We start from the raw sequence: 14593 nt of genomic DNA on the forward strand, positions 1-14593 counted from the left end.
AAACTAAAGGAATGAACTGTAAGACAGAGTTCCAAAGCAGATTCAGCTTTGCGCAACATTTGACAGACACTTGACAAAGGGCTCTGAAATGTGACCATTCAGGCCAGCACTGTTGCCAACCCTGCTGCATGTACTCAGGCCTTGAAAGAGCTGACTTTTCTTGAAGTTGTATCTTTTGAAGCTCAGAAACAGGATGAGAATCTCCTCTCTTATTTAATAAAAACACACTCGAGCGAGTTTTTAGAACCTCAGATTTAACAAACAGCTTGAAAAACGTATTTAAAGGTTCATTTGAATCTTACAAGACTTCCTTTTTCCCAACATGACACAAAACCCACATGTAGTCTTGCCTACTACAATTGTTGTATCTGATTTTTTCAAACATCATACTTACATGTTTAAGACATTATACTTATTATACTTAACTAATATAAAACAAATACAAAAATTGACGCTCTCCTCCACGTTTCAGTTGATGTTAAACTGTATTCACCTCAGATTCCAATTTATTAGGAAAAAAAGTATTAAAGGAGGAGGCTATACTCCCTCTTGCCTCCCCATTAGTAATAGCTGGTATGATCTGTGTTCCTAACCACTACTTGGGGAACAGAGGACAGTTCCCAAGAAATGCCCACCTTTGTAATCACCACAGCTGCAGCTAGCCTAATATAGTAATTAGCTAGCCTCATACAGTTGTGTCCCCAGCCACCTAATGTTAGCCTCTTTACCTGAAGTTGTTACAGCCCAGAACGACTCCTACAATGTTCTTGCCAATATCATGTACGTCTCCTTTCACAGTTGCTAGTACTATTGTACCGTGATAAGGATCCTGAAAGTTGAACAAATAACACAAGAGTTAAATTACTCAGAAGCCTCAGTATGTTTGCGCTGATCCTTCAATAGAGCAATCCTAATCCATGACCGAGACTCCTATTGTAGTACAAGCAATTGCAAAGTGAACTAGACGTAATAGAGTCAATATTAAAAACTATTTTAAAAGATCCAGGTAACAAAAGCTTGCACAAGAATTACTCTTGCAAATTGTCTGCATGTTATTCAAAAATTTGTGTTTAAAAAAAAAAAGGAAAATAGACTAAAAAAAATCAGATCTGGATAGCATTTTGTCCAGTGCAATAACTGGATTCCTAAGGTACCTCTGCTCCAAATATAAACCTCACCAATAAAGAGTTTAAATAGATTAAATATTTAGAACAAAAGGGTATGAACACTTATAATTACACGCCTGTTTGTGCATCAAGAACATTCTTTCAGTGCAATGCTGAGAGGAATTAACAAAAGCAGAAGAGACTAATTTTTGATGCAACAGGAATAGCAAGGGAGACATTTCAATACAGTGATCAGGCTACTTCAGACTACCCAAGCCGAACAAAGAGGCTGGAAAAAGGATCTCCTTGAAGAAGGGAAGCCTTACTGTCACAAACTGGTCCTAGGCTAGCCAGCATTCAGCCCTGACAAAGGGGGCTTACCAGCAGGGCAACAGTGGAACTTCCTATAGCAATTCTCCACCAGAGACAGGCCTTTGTGATACATTTTTAGTTGTATAATCAGAGCTGCCATTTGGAGCAGTTCCAGGTTATCACAGTGCCATGTTTGAGTTGGTGCAGGATCAGATGCCAGTAATCGACTACTTAAATTGCACAGAATTTAAATAAAGTGGAAACCTAAGCATAGTCTATGTGAAACTGCAAAATATTTTTCCAGCCAGTATCTCATCTCATCTCATCTCCTTTGCAGATGGCAGAACTGGAGGCTTAGATCCTTCTATGAAGCATGTTGTATTTCAGGACATTATCGAGTAGCTCTCTACTTCGTGAACCTACACTGCCTTCTGTAGTTGCAATTTTCTGAGAAAAAAAAAACAACTTTATATAATACCAAGAGTGATACTAGCATTTTCCATGGTCCTAACACATTTGTTGAATAAAATCCCTGGATGCCTACCAATGCTGCTGTTTACTAAAATGTATTATCTCCCCAGTGCTCCTGTTTTACAGAAGATCGGGGAACAGAGAAAAAAAAATGGAGGTCTGTACGTCAGCCATCTCAGTACATCAATACAAAAATTTGCAGCTGAAAACATACTGCTGGAATGTAAGAGAAAACTAGGGAAAGAGATTAATCAAGGACTGGGGGAAGAACAAAAAGAGCTGCCCACGTGTATCATACCTAATGACTATCGATGATTTAACTAGTGATTGATATACAAGAAAAAAAAAATTGGATTTGCACATGAGAAGGAAAATGGGTGCTGGGCAGCAAACAACATGGGTCAAAGCAGACACTATTTAAAATAAACCCTATTTAGGGCACACTGTGATTTCAATTGTCTCAAGCAAGGAGGTCCTCAAGCTCTGGGCACACATCCAAAGGGCTTCTTATTTTTTTTAATCCTGATAAGAGATCCACAGCCACAGCTATTTATCCTCAAATGTAACTATCAATGCTTTGCATTTCCTGGCAGTCTGTGACTAAAACTGTCCTGGAGGTTACAGTAGCCTGGGTAACATCAGACGGATCAGCTACCAGAGTCTGCAAAACATTCTCCCTCAAGTCAATATCTAACTTTGGAGATAAATACAGCTGTTTTTACCTCTCTTACCAATTCTCTATACAGTGACCACATTTTTTTTTTTTTTGAGAGGAAGGCACTAAATCCCTTGCCCAGCAGAAGGTAGAGGAAGCAGGAGGAGGAGAGGAGCCCTATTTTTTCCCTCCTGCTCTCCTCAACCAGAGTGTCTCACAATCTCTTCAGAGTACTTGCTATATTTTTAAGAACAATTCCACTTCACATCTTTTTAGCCAGAGAATTAAGTGCCAGAGGGTTCACAGTAGATCGTAATCCAGTGCCCATGTAAGCAATTGGGTAATGATTTTTACAGACTTCAAATAGCATCAGAACAAACCAGAAGGTGCCAAATACCGGCACTGTCATCTGAATTAAAATAAAAGAAGAACAGCACGAGCAGGACAAAGATGACACATAGAAAGGTGACTCATGACAGCCAGAGAACAGATCCGCTTGGGATACTGAAGAGAAGACACCTTCATATCCAGAAAGAGCATGAGAAAAGAGACTAGGCATTCTCCTTCTTCCATTAAGATTAGTCAGATTTGATTATCAGGTCATTTTTCTTTCTAAAATATTTGCTGCATTCATTACATTTAAGCTGGACAATCACACAACAGATGCACTGCAAATGGAAAGATAGAGTGTAAGATTTCAAGGGAAGAACTAGGAACCATTCAAAAATCCACAGAACAGAAAACAAAGGAAATATACAAATATCACAATTTAGAGAAATTCTGCTATTCTTGTGTGTGTGTGTGTTAGTGTGTGTTAAATACCAGATTCTGATAATAAATATCATTTCTGAGAACTCATGAAGACAAGGTAAGGTCCCACAGGACTAAAGAAAAGTAAAAGCTTATCAAACCTAAATTTAATACTCAAAGACAAGAAAAGAAGAAAAATACTTAACAACTCAAACTTTAAGCACCTATCACACTATAAATATAGTAGGGAACAGCAGACATGACTATTTAAAAATGGAATTTTGTCCAATTTATCTGAACTCTCTTTTCTACTGAATAGAATCTTGTCAGTATGGAGGAACAATGGACATCCTGTATCTTCATTTTCCAATGCTCCTATCACGTATTCCGTTAACCAAATTTGGAAAAAATTACTTCAAGTATATGCACAGGTAGTTGATAAAACTATTCTCAAGCATCACCAACATGTGATGTTGCCTGTGAAACAGGAAATACTATAAAGGAAAGGCCCACAAGGATCTGAAAATCATTGGATATTTTCAATTATATATATTTTACATATTATATAAAAAGTAGTCTTCAGAAACTGGTGGAAAAACACATATGAAAAGACAACTATATTCAGATGCTGTTTTCATAAACACTTCTCCCCTGCAACTTGGTCATAGCTACACATGCAATGAGCATACTATTCTATCATAACAACAGGTCTTGAAGTCACAATCTGTGAAGAAGGACAGAAGAAATTGGTTTGTTTAGCTGGGAGAATGGTCAGGGGTAGGGAGTAAGGAAGAGATGAATGAAGAAAAATATGGTTACAGGCTTTGAACACGCAAAAGGGGATTCCGTAGTTCACTGAGGGCAGAAGCAGTAGAAGCAAATGACAAAATTTGCCGTAAAGTTAGAAGTGCCATAAATAAATAACACTAGAATTAAATATAAAGGGCCTACAAAGGCTTATGGCATTCTTCAGGAAATGTGTGACAACAGCTTAGGCACGCACCAAGCGGAGTTCCACAAAATCCGCACTTTATGAATTTTAGACCTACTTCAAATTACACCGAGATTTTCAGTTTCCATATGACTGCACCAACTCTCCAGCATGAAAGCTCAATAAATGTCATTAGCAAAAAATCATTTCAATTTTTGTCATGGCATGCTATGAAAGATTTACAGCACAAAGGACTGTGTCTTGCCTCTTCCTCTGTGCTGCCTCGTTCGGCTCGCCTTTCCTCTCTTTCTTTTTCCATATAGGGAATAAGGTGGCCAACTGCTTTCTTCATAACTCGAGCAGACTTTATCACCTGCATAGATAAACAGAGGGGGGGGAAATACACAATAAAGGTCAGGCATAGATATAGCCTCACATTTGTCATAGTTTTCTTTTATACCCATTCAAACTATTAAAAAAACCTTCATTTGCAAACCCAGAGTCCAACCTTGCAGAGTGTTCTGTGGTAGCAGGCTGCTGGCCCTACTGGAGTAAGGGTCTACACATGACAGTTGCTTTCACAGTGCAACCTCTTGGACCACTCACAACAGAATCGGAAGCTACAAAAAGGCACAGACTTGGATGGTGCTAAAACCAGCAATTTTTATTTTGATCTTTTTTCTCTCTTGCTCTTTTTCATGGGCCCAGACTTAAAAATGCATTTCAAATAAAGCAAAAACACTCAGGAAGAAAGGAAATAAATATGTAAACTACATTAAAGAAAAAAAGTCAAGTTCCAAAGTAAAGGAAAAAATAGGGCTGCTTCTTAGCAGCACCTGAATTTTCCCAATTCATATGCTATGTTTGAAAAAGCAGTCAGCATAGAATGCATTGGCTACGTTTTACAATGTATTTCTTGCAAAATACGAAAACATATGAAATAATTTTCTCTTTACCTGAGGCAGAAACATCTTTCCAGCACCAAAAAGATCACCAACTATTTTCATGCCATTCATCAAAGGCCCTTCAATTACATTTAGAGGTCTGGGATATTTTTCCTGATTTAATCTTGCTTCTTCTGTATCTGCAGTGACATACTTCTCAATGCCCTGGGAAAAAAAATTGAGAAGCTTTTATCTTGCTAGAAATACAGCTTTTATTTAGTTGCCTTCTCCCCCCCAAAAAAATCACAACGAATGTACAAACAAATACTTTAGATACTGCTAGTCTTTAAGAATACTTCAAATGTGTATTTTAAAAAAAGTTATTATAAATAATAACTTATAAATATTATAAATAATGAAGTTATTCAAAGCAAGAGTCCCCAGTATTAACAGGTTGGTTTGTTTTTCTTAACCATGTCATAAGAAAAACCAAACATTCAAAGATTGCTTCCTCAGCACAAGTGCCACTCAGTTCAATACTGTTAAAGGACAAATAAAGATCCCTAGGAAATAAAAGCAGTATGTTACAAAGTAAAAGCAATATGTTTCTACCAACACTAGTTGAATAAAATATTAAGGGTCAAAGACTTCAACTTGTAAAGTTTACAGAAAATCACCATAATTTCTTCTGTTATTAAAGTTAATCAAATATATTCATTAAATGTATTATTCATTATTAATTAATAGCTTTCGAAAGAATGGCAGTTGAAGAATTTTTAAAGCCAAAAGTGTCCTTTAAAAGTCTGAGCTGAGATCATGTCTCTGAGGACAGTTTTCTGCGCAGACTCACCTTTATCAGAGCATATTCCAGCCTTTCCTCCACAGAACTTTTCCGCCACTCATCGGTCTGTACAACTTTTCTTCCTCCTTGGGCATGATTCTGAAAAGACATTCACAGGAGCTTGCAAGCATAAAATGTACAACTATGGACTTTATTTTTAGAAAAGTGAGGATGGTTTCAAGTACCAACCCATAAAATAATTTTAGGTTATTCAAAAGTTCTTTTTATAAACATGCAAATCATATCGCAAACACCCATGATGTGCTACAGACACTTAGAGGGTCTACATCACAAAGATTATATACCTCAGTGAAGATGTAAACAAAATAAACAAAAAAAAGACGACAAAAAAACAGTAAAGGAAAAAAAAAAAAAAGAGGGAACAGTTTAATAATTTTCATGCTTTTAAAAATTATGAAATGAGTAATCCTAAGGGTTTTACTTCTGGGAACATAATTTAAATTGATTCCTGGCCCACACACTACACTTCATTTTAAAATTCTAATTAATTTGGCACTAATTCAGTTTCTGCTGGAATCGGTTGTTATTCTGTATCACAGATGTGTTTTCAATCAAGCAGCCTCCAGAACTACTGTTTCTCATGTCCATAGACTGTCCCAAACCCTCATATATTCTCTTTGCCTCACACTCTCCTTTGTTATGAATGCAAAGGCCAAAAGGGGTTCACAATGCAAGAAAGCTCATAAGCACCCATCCCAGCAAGGCTCAAAGAAGAGTACGCTATCCATTACATCAACCACCACACTTCAGGCAGGTAATTTCTTTTCCTCCCTCAGTTATTCAACATAATCTGACATCTTTGGGTCCTTCTGAACCTCCTATACTTTGAGTGCTCATCAGCAAGTTTTTAAGGATTGAGCCACGGGAAATGTCATGGAAACAAGATCTCACTCATGGGAACAGAAACCAGAACAAGTTTTTATTCATGTTTATATGAATGTTAGCTAACTTCACAGCTTCTCATTGCCAAACCTTATTCCCCTCATAGGTGTAGTGTAAAACGGGAATGAACGGAGGAGGAAAACGTTGCCCAGAGAGCCTGTAGATTCTCTGTCCTTAGTTATATTAAAAACCCAACTGAACATGTCCCTGAACAACCTGCTCTTGCAGACTGTGCTCTGAGCACGGGGGGTTCTACAAGACGATCTCCAGAGGTCCCTTCCCACCTCAGCCCTTCTGTGATTCAATGAAAAGGTACCAAGTGCTCCTCAACCTCTGGCCAGACACTTTAGCCAGGGAACCATTCCAAAGTAAAAATAACCCATGAAGTTGTAGGGAGGTGTCCTGGTTTGCATGCAGGGACCACAGTGGCAAGCACTACAGGCAGGTCTTTAAAAACAGGATGATTGTACTGCATGCTGAGGATGAAAAAACCTGCCTTTGGAAGTAAAACTTCCATTGCCATGAATGGGACAAAGTTTCAGTTTGAGAATGTCTGCAGCTATACACTTTATAGCTGAAGACTGATCTCCTAAATCTGCAAGGATTAAGTTCCTTATTTTTCCCCACCGGTCTAGCATTCAAGCAACTGGCAAAGTATATTATTATTACCTGAAGGAACTAGAAGGAAACTTCACTGCTGCTCTATTAGAGGCGCAATACTTGAAATGGGACTACACATCCTATGTTCTTTATGCAGAATAAACCGCAGTAATTGGAAATAAAAAGAACACATGCACTTACTGACTAATGAATACAGAATCACAGAATCACAGAATTATCAGAGTTGGAAGGGACCTCTAGAGATCATCTAGTCCAACTCTCCTGCTAAAGCAGGATTGCCTAGAGCACATTACTCAGGACTGCATCCAGGCGGGTCTTGAAAATCTCCAGGGAAGGGGACTCCACAACCTCCCTGGGCAGCCTGTGCCAGTGCTCTGTCACCCTCACCGTAAAGAACTGTTTCCGTGTATTTGAACGGAACTTCCTGTGTTCTAACTTGTGCCCATTGCCCCTCGTCCTGTCACTTGGAACCAATGAAAAGAGCCTGGCTCCATCCTCCTTCAACCCACCCTTTAGATACTTGTATGCCATAATAAGGTCTCCCCTCAGCCTTCTCTTCTCCAGGCTAAAGAGTCCCAGCTCTCTCAGCCTTTCCTCATAAGGGAGATGCTCCAAGCCCTTAATCATCTTAGTTGCCCTTCGCTGGACTCGCTCCAGCAGTTCCCTGTCCCTCTTGAACTGGGGAGCCCAAAACTGGACACAGTATTCCAGTTGTGGCCTCACCAGTGCCGAGTAGAGGGGGAGAATGAGCTCCCTCGACCTACTGGCCACACTCTTCCCTATGCAGCCCAGGATTCCATTGGCCTTTTTGGCGACAAGGGCACATTGCTGGGCCATGGATAATTTACTGTCTACCACATCCCCAGATCCTTCTCCTCCAAGCTACTTCCCAGCAGGTCAGCCCCTAACCTGTACTGGTGCCTAGCATTCTTCCTCCCCAGGTGCAGGACCTTGCACTTGGTTTTGTTGAACCTCATTAGGTTCTTCTCTGCCCAGCTCTCCAGCCTGTCCAGGTCACGCTGGATGGCAGCACAGCCCTCTGGGGTGTCAGCCACCCCACCCAGTTTGGTATCATCAGCAAACTTGCTGAGGATACACTCTGTCCCCTCATCCAGGTCATTAATGAATATATTAAACAAAATAGGACCAAGTATTGACCCCTGGGGGACACCACTGGTTACAGGCCTCCAACTAGACTCTGTGCCGCTGATCACAACCCTCTGAGTTCTGTCCCGCAGCCAACTCTCAATCCACCTCACTGTCACCTCATCTAGCCCATACTTCCTCAGCTTCCTAATGAGGATGTCATGGGAGACAGTGTCAAAAGCCTTGCTAAAGTCAAGGTAGATGACATCCACGACTTTCCCCTCATCCAGCCAACCAGTTATAACATCATAGAAAGCTAACAGATTGGTCAAGCACGATTTACCCTTGGTAAATCCATGTTGACCACTTCCAATAACTTCCTGTTCCTCAACGTGTTTGGAGATGACATCCAGAATGAGTCACTCCAATACCTTCCCAGGGACAGAGGTTAGACTAACCGGTCTGTAGTTCCCTGGGTCCTCCTTCTTGCCTTTTTTGAAGATTGGAGTGATGTCGGATGTTTTAACACATTTGTGTTAAAAAAAAACCACTTTAGACCGAAGAACTAAGAGACATTCAATTCCACTATATCAGAGGAAGGTCTTGAATAAATATTTTGAAATATGCCTCAAACTCCAAAACCTTATATAATAATCCTTCTCATTGGCTGTAAGTGACTATCTATTTGGACTCTTAGATTTGTCCAGAGCCAAGATGAAACCCAAATCTGGATGCTTACCTCCAGTGAAAACCTGAAAGTTGTAATATTTTATGTTAAATTTTAATAGAGCTTTTAAAGATGTTTTGAATCAAGAGCGTCTCCTTTTTTTGCAACTGGGGGCTGTTTTACTCCCACAATAAAACTACCACCATGACTAAGAGCAGAGATTCCAATAATGGCTTCCCAAACTTCTAGACCTAGAAGGAGTCATCATCCACTTCCATTTCTACTTTTCATGCTCTATTTAAATTCACATTCTGCCTTGTGCAGAAACACCGCTTAAGCAATCTCTTTCTAATTCCTTTTTTTTTCCTTTCTAATTTTTTTTTTTTCCTTTCTCTTTATGCAACCCTGAATACCCTAATGGTAAAACTCTGCTTATACAGACAAGATCGCTCCCAGATGAACTGCTTAGACATGAAGAGCACCATCTAAAATAACCTAAGCACAAGGGATAGGGAGAGTCTTCCAATACTTGTTTTCAACATGTTGACATTGTTCCTAAAAAGCACACACCACCATAGGGCAAACTACAAACCAAATGAAGCTGTGCACAGAAATAGCACCTCCAGGAACTACAAAACAGACATGCAAATCCTCTTAAATCTAAGAGCCACCTAATCCAGGGAGATTTTTGCTGTATGTTCTGTTCAGAACAGGATTTCACCAGCCGTCTTATGGCTGATAATCTGGAAACCTTCAGGTGTGGAATCTTTGTCTTCTATCTCCACCGTCATTACAGCATCTCAAGAACACTAAATAGTTGATCCTCACTCTTGACGTGAGTTACACAAACTGGAAACCTACGCCACAGGCAAGAACTGCAAGCAACTACTTCACTTTTTACATATACTCAAGCAAACCATTACCACCAGAGAGACAGGTTTACTCTTTGTCTCCCACAGCGCACTTGTCAGTTAAACTCCAGCACCAAGATTTGCTTTGGTTCTGGGTTGACCTTTTCTGGTTTTTGTTTATTTGTGAGGGTTTTTTTTGTTTGGGGGGGGCAGTTTGGTTGGGATGTTTTGCTTCTTATTGGTTTTGGGTTTGCTTTTTTTTAAAGAAAAAAAAAACCACGCCAATGCAGCTTGGTCTCCTGAAGTTTATGAAGGACTCTGGTGCAGGATCTTTCAAGAGAGGCTCAATCTATTACAGAGTTCACATTTTGTTCTGTATCAATAACTGAACCACTTGTAGTATCATTAGTAACTTCTAACACCCGCTGTTAGATTGACACGGGCAGTTTATAGGCTGTTCTACCTATCATCAGGAGGGAGGTGTTAAAGCCTGGGTGCTAAGCTAACTACTATTAAAAGCTTAAAATTGGGAGTTACCTGAGCATAATGTAAAAGTTTCTCTGTCGCATCAGGATCTTTGTTCCAGATTAGATTCTCACACAACTGTAGCAATTCCTTGTGGATATCATCATATACTGGTAGATTCCCAGCATTCACAATTCCCATGTCCATGCCACACTAAAAGAAATCATACAGAATCCCCAGCCAGGGCTGTCAGACATAGTACTGCACAACTGCCAAGTGCAAACATACAGAAGCCAAAAGCACATCATACCTTAATCGCATGGTAAAGGAACACCCCATGCATTGCTTCTCGAATGGCATCCATTCCTCGAAAGGAGAAAGACAGATTGGAAAGACCTCCACTTATCCTGGCTCCTGGTAATGTTTCCTATAGAAATTGCACATAGATTTTTATAAATGTGCTTTCCAAAAAGGAAACCTAAGCAAAGCATTCAGGGGCCAACTGTTTTATGGACTGAGCTGCAGTGCATTGGCTATGCACCCTTTTTCTCTTCCCTGTTCCAGGTATGTCTAGTTACTCAAATTTATAAAAAGCAATTCAAATCTCTGTAGAAAACGATACAAGTAAAAGGAAAGATCCAGCCTAGTTATGTGTAAGCAACTACCATGGTTTCTATAGTCATAGGTGCTATTCTCAACATATCAGTCCTCCCACAGCAGCATTCCAGGTTTTCCCCATGCAGACCTACTCATGGCTCTTCCATCCCCAACTCCTCTGGAAACAGCAGCTGCCAACCTGCCTGCTTGCATGTCTCAGGAGCAGGCCGTAGCTGACCAGCTAACCTCAAGAGTACAGCCTCCCTTCCAGAAGCCCTGTGGTCACAAAATAGCCTGTGGGGTGTTCAAGCCCCAGACTGCTACTGACAGAGCATCTCCAAACCAGACAAGTTACCTTGTGAAACACAACAGCACAGCTTCCTTAGATGTATTCAGGTGATGCTCTTCACTGCTGTATTTCCTTTCACATATTTTGGCTAAATAAAAAGTCATGTTACTACATAAATTGCTTCCACAGTAATGGAAATTTTAATTTTAAAAGGCAGCTTTCATGTATCTTCAAAGAGGTCCTTTGAGTTACGACACAAATGTGATTCTTACCTCATTTAATCTAATATATTTAGAGAGGAGAGAACGGATTGAAATATATTTATTGAACTAACTGAAGTTCTACTGGAAATACAGCAATATTGGGGAATGGCTGCACTTCAGAAGAATAGTCCCTCTTGCTAATTTAAAATGCGCATCATTTTGCAGCAGTATTTTGTTGCTTTTTGGCGGTGTTTTGTGGTGTTTTGGGTTTTTAAGTAAGCTCAGCAAAATACTTCAAGTTAAAATAAGCTTACAACTCACTTTTATGGTTTTAGTAGCATTGATAAAGTTCATGGCATACAGGTTATGTTCTTCCATTCCAGTTCCTATGGTCAAAATATTGGGGTCGAATATTATATCATTTGGATTGAAGTGCACTTTTTCCACAAGGAGGCGATAAGCTCTGGAACAGATTGCAATCTTGGTTTCTGTTTCTGTTGCCTAATGGAGAAAAAGAATTCTGACATGAAACTTACAGATAACACAAAAATAAACTCCCCAGGAATCATTTATAGTTCCAGTGACTCAAGACTGAGAATCTGAACATCACAAATATTACAAAAGAACTATATATATAAGAATTTTGTATTACAAATATTGCCACACCTGTACATGAAGTTCTGACTCAACTCATTAAAAAGAATAGTCTTCCAACATTTCCTCATCCTGTGTAAAGTTTAATGTGTTTTTTGACATAACTAAATTAATTCAGAAAGATTCCACTCTGAAGCAAAACTCAGTTTCTGAACTAAAAAAGTCTTCTATGAAAGAAGGAGGAGTTCAGCATTGCTGAACAGCAAGAGCTACACTTGTGCTAGCAGAGCTACACTTAGAGCAGTACATGGATTCCTCAAACATGTGAGCAGCATATGAAATGCTTACCTATCAAGGTCAAAACTATTGCTAAGACTATATAGACCTTTATGAATCACCTGTGTCCATGAAACAAAACAACTTTGTCTTGCACTCCAGAAGAAAAATACTCCTCCTTTAAAGCAACACTCACCTGCCCCATTTCATCAAAAGCCATGACAACCACAGCTGCTCCATACAACTTAATTTTCCTTGCTTTCTCCAAAAAGTCTTCCTCACCTTCCTTCAGACTGATGCTGTTTACAATGCATTTCCCTTGGCAACATTTCAAACCCGCTTCAATCACTGAAAAATTTGAGGAGTCAATGCATAACGGCACCTGTAAATAACAGAGAAGTAAGCCAGGGGAATACATACAAGTTATGAATTAGTTCCATATGCTGTTTGCCCATTTGGACATAAAAATGCACACAACATTTATCAGCATTTATGAATAAAAAGTTTCCAGATGGTATCTGCAGATTCACTTTCCTTTAAATGCAAAACTCGGAGCAAATTTAACTCAAGAGCTTCTATGGCAACTCCATCACATATCACATACTTCTCCCTGTATTGTCTTGTGTTTCTGAATTAGATACTAATTTTTAGAGAATGCACACTGCAGAAGTGTCTTTTAAAACCATCCTATATCCATAGCAATTTTAAGTTTTGTAGAAAGTAATAGCAGTATGCACTGCCAATATGTAGATTAAGGCTCATAACTGCTACAAAAGGAACCTGCATTCGGCTTTTCTAACCAATGAAAAGAACTGGCATATATTTAGCTGAAATCAGATAGAGAATGTTAAAACCTCTGTTTCCCCTGAAGGCCTTCCCTATTATCACAAAATCATAGAATGGTTTGGGTTGGAAAGGACCTTAAAGATCATCTAGTTCCAACCCCCATGACATGCGCAGGGACACGTCCCACTAGACCAGGTTGCTCAAAGCCCCATCCAAGCTGGCCTTGAACACCTCCAGGGATGGGGCATCCACAGCTTCTCTGTTCCAGTGTCTCACAACCCCAATGGTGAAAAATTTCTTCCTAATATCCAAACTAAATCTACCCTCTTTCAGTTTAAAGCCATTAACTTTTGTCCTATCACTACATGCCCTTGTCAAAACTCCCTCTCCAGCTTTCCTGTAGGCCCCCTTTAGATACTGGAAGGCTGCTATAAGGTTTCCCTGGAGCCTTCTCTTCTCCGGGCTGAACAACCCCAACTCTCTCAGCTTGTCTTCATAGAAGAGGTGCTCCATCCTCTGATCAATACCTTTATAGTACCTTTCCTCTTGGGGGAACACCAACATCTGCTTATTAAGCACCTAAACTGGTTACTAAATAAATCAATATCAAAATTTTCTGAAAGGCAATTTCCAACTCAATAAAATGCTCTTTATTGTGCTTTGGAGGGACAACCTTTGCAATATCAGGTTCTGAAGAAATCAAGTTACAAAATCTGGTCATTGCAGCAGGGCCATCCAGCATCCCATCATCCATATTTATGTCAAGAATCTGGGCCCCCATCTCAACTTGCAATTTGGCTACACTCAGGGCTTCCTAAAGAAGAAAGTCAAAAAACAAAACAACAGTCAGTAGAAAAAAAGCCTAGTCATTCTCAGGATAACATTTCACTTCTCCAAAATAAGCATGCAGCCAAAAATTTAAAAAATTGTGTGACATCCCATAAAAGAATAAGGAAATGGTCTGTGATGCAAAACAACATACAGAAGTTGTTAGTATGGCACAACTGATAACTAATTTGTCCACAAAAACATGACAGAGAGACCTAACTTGGTGGTAGTGTCATTGATTTTAGACAGTTGGTCATATGCTTAATTGAATGATTTAAGATTTGCATGGTAACAAGGACTTCTGACTGCACAAAACTACTGGAAAACAGTCTCTGTGATGGTATGAAATCGGGTCTTGCATCACTAGCTCTGCTGTTTTATAACACAGAGTACTTAATTTTTGGAGGTTGGCTGACATTTTTTCCAGCTGCAGGATAATCACCAAGTGCTAAGAAGGATATACTAAAGCCTTCCCTC

The 14593-nt window shown here is 39.5% G+C and overlaps 1 protein-coding gene across 1 annotated transcript in view; it reads right to left on the reverse strand.

Moving 5' to 3' along the window:
• Nucleotides 1–14593, reverse strand: part of MTR (5-methyltetrahydrofolate-homocysteine methyltransferase) — a gene marked incomplete at its 5' end in the record, with an annotated part of 54605 nt that overhangs the window by 17233 nt on the left and 22779 nt on the right. Inside the window, 9 exons of the mRNA XM_082480701.1 lie at nt 729–829; nt 4491–4598; nt 5182–5334; nt 5960–6049; nt 10616–10756; nt 10854–10970; nt 11954–12133; nt 12699–12884; nt 13962–14102. Of these exons, the coding sequence (XP_082336827.1) occupies nt 729–829; nt 4491–4598; nt 5182–5334; nt 5960–6049; nt 10616–10756; nt 10854–10970; nt 11954–12133; nt 12699–12884; nt 13962–14102 (1217 nt within the window). The remainder of the gene's footprint in view (nt 1–728; nt 830–4490; nt 4599–5181; nt 5335–5959; nt 6050–10615; nt 10757–10853; nt 10971–11953; nt 12134–12698; nt 12885–13961; nt 14103–14593) is intronic.

This window comes from Vanellus vanellus, assembly GCF_965231255.1.
Source record: "Vanellus vanellus genome assembly, chromosome: 3".
NCBI lineage: Eukaryota > Metazoa > Chordata > Aves > Charadriiformes > Charadriidae > Vanellus > Vanellus vanellus.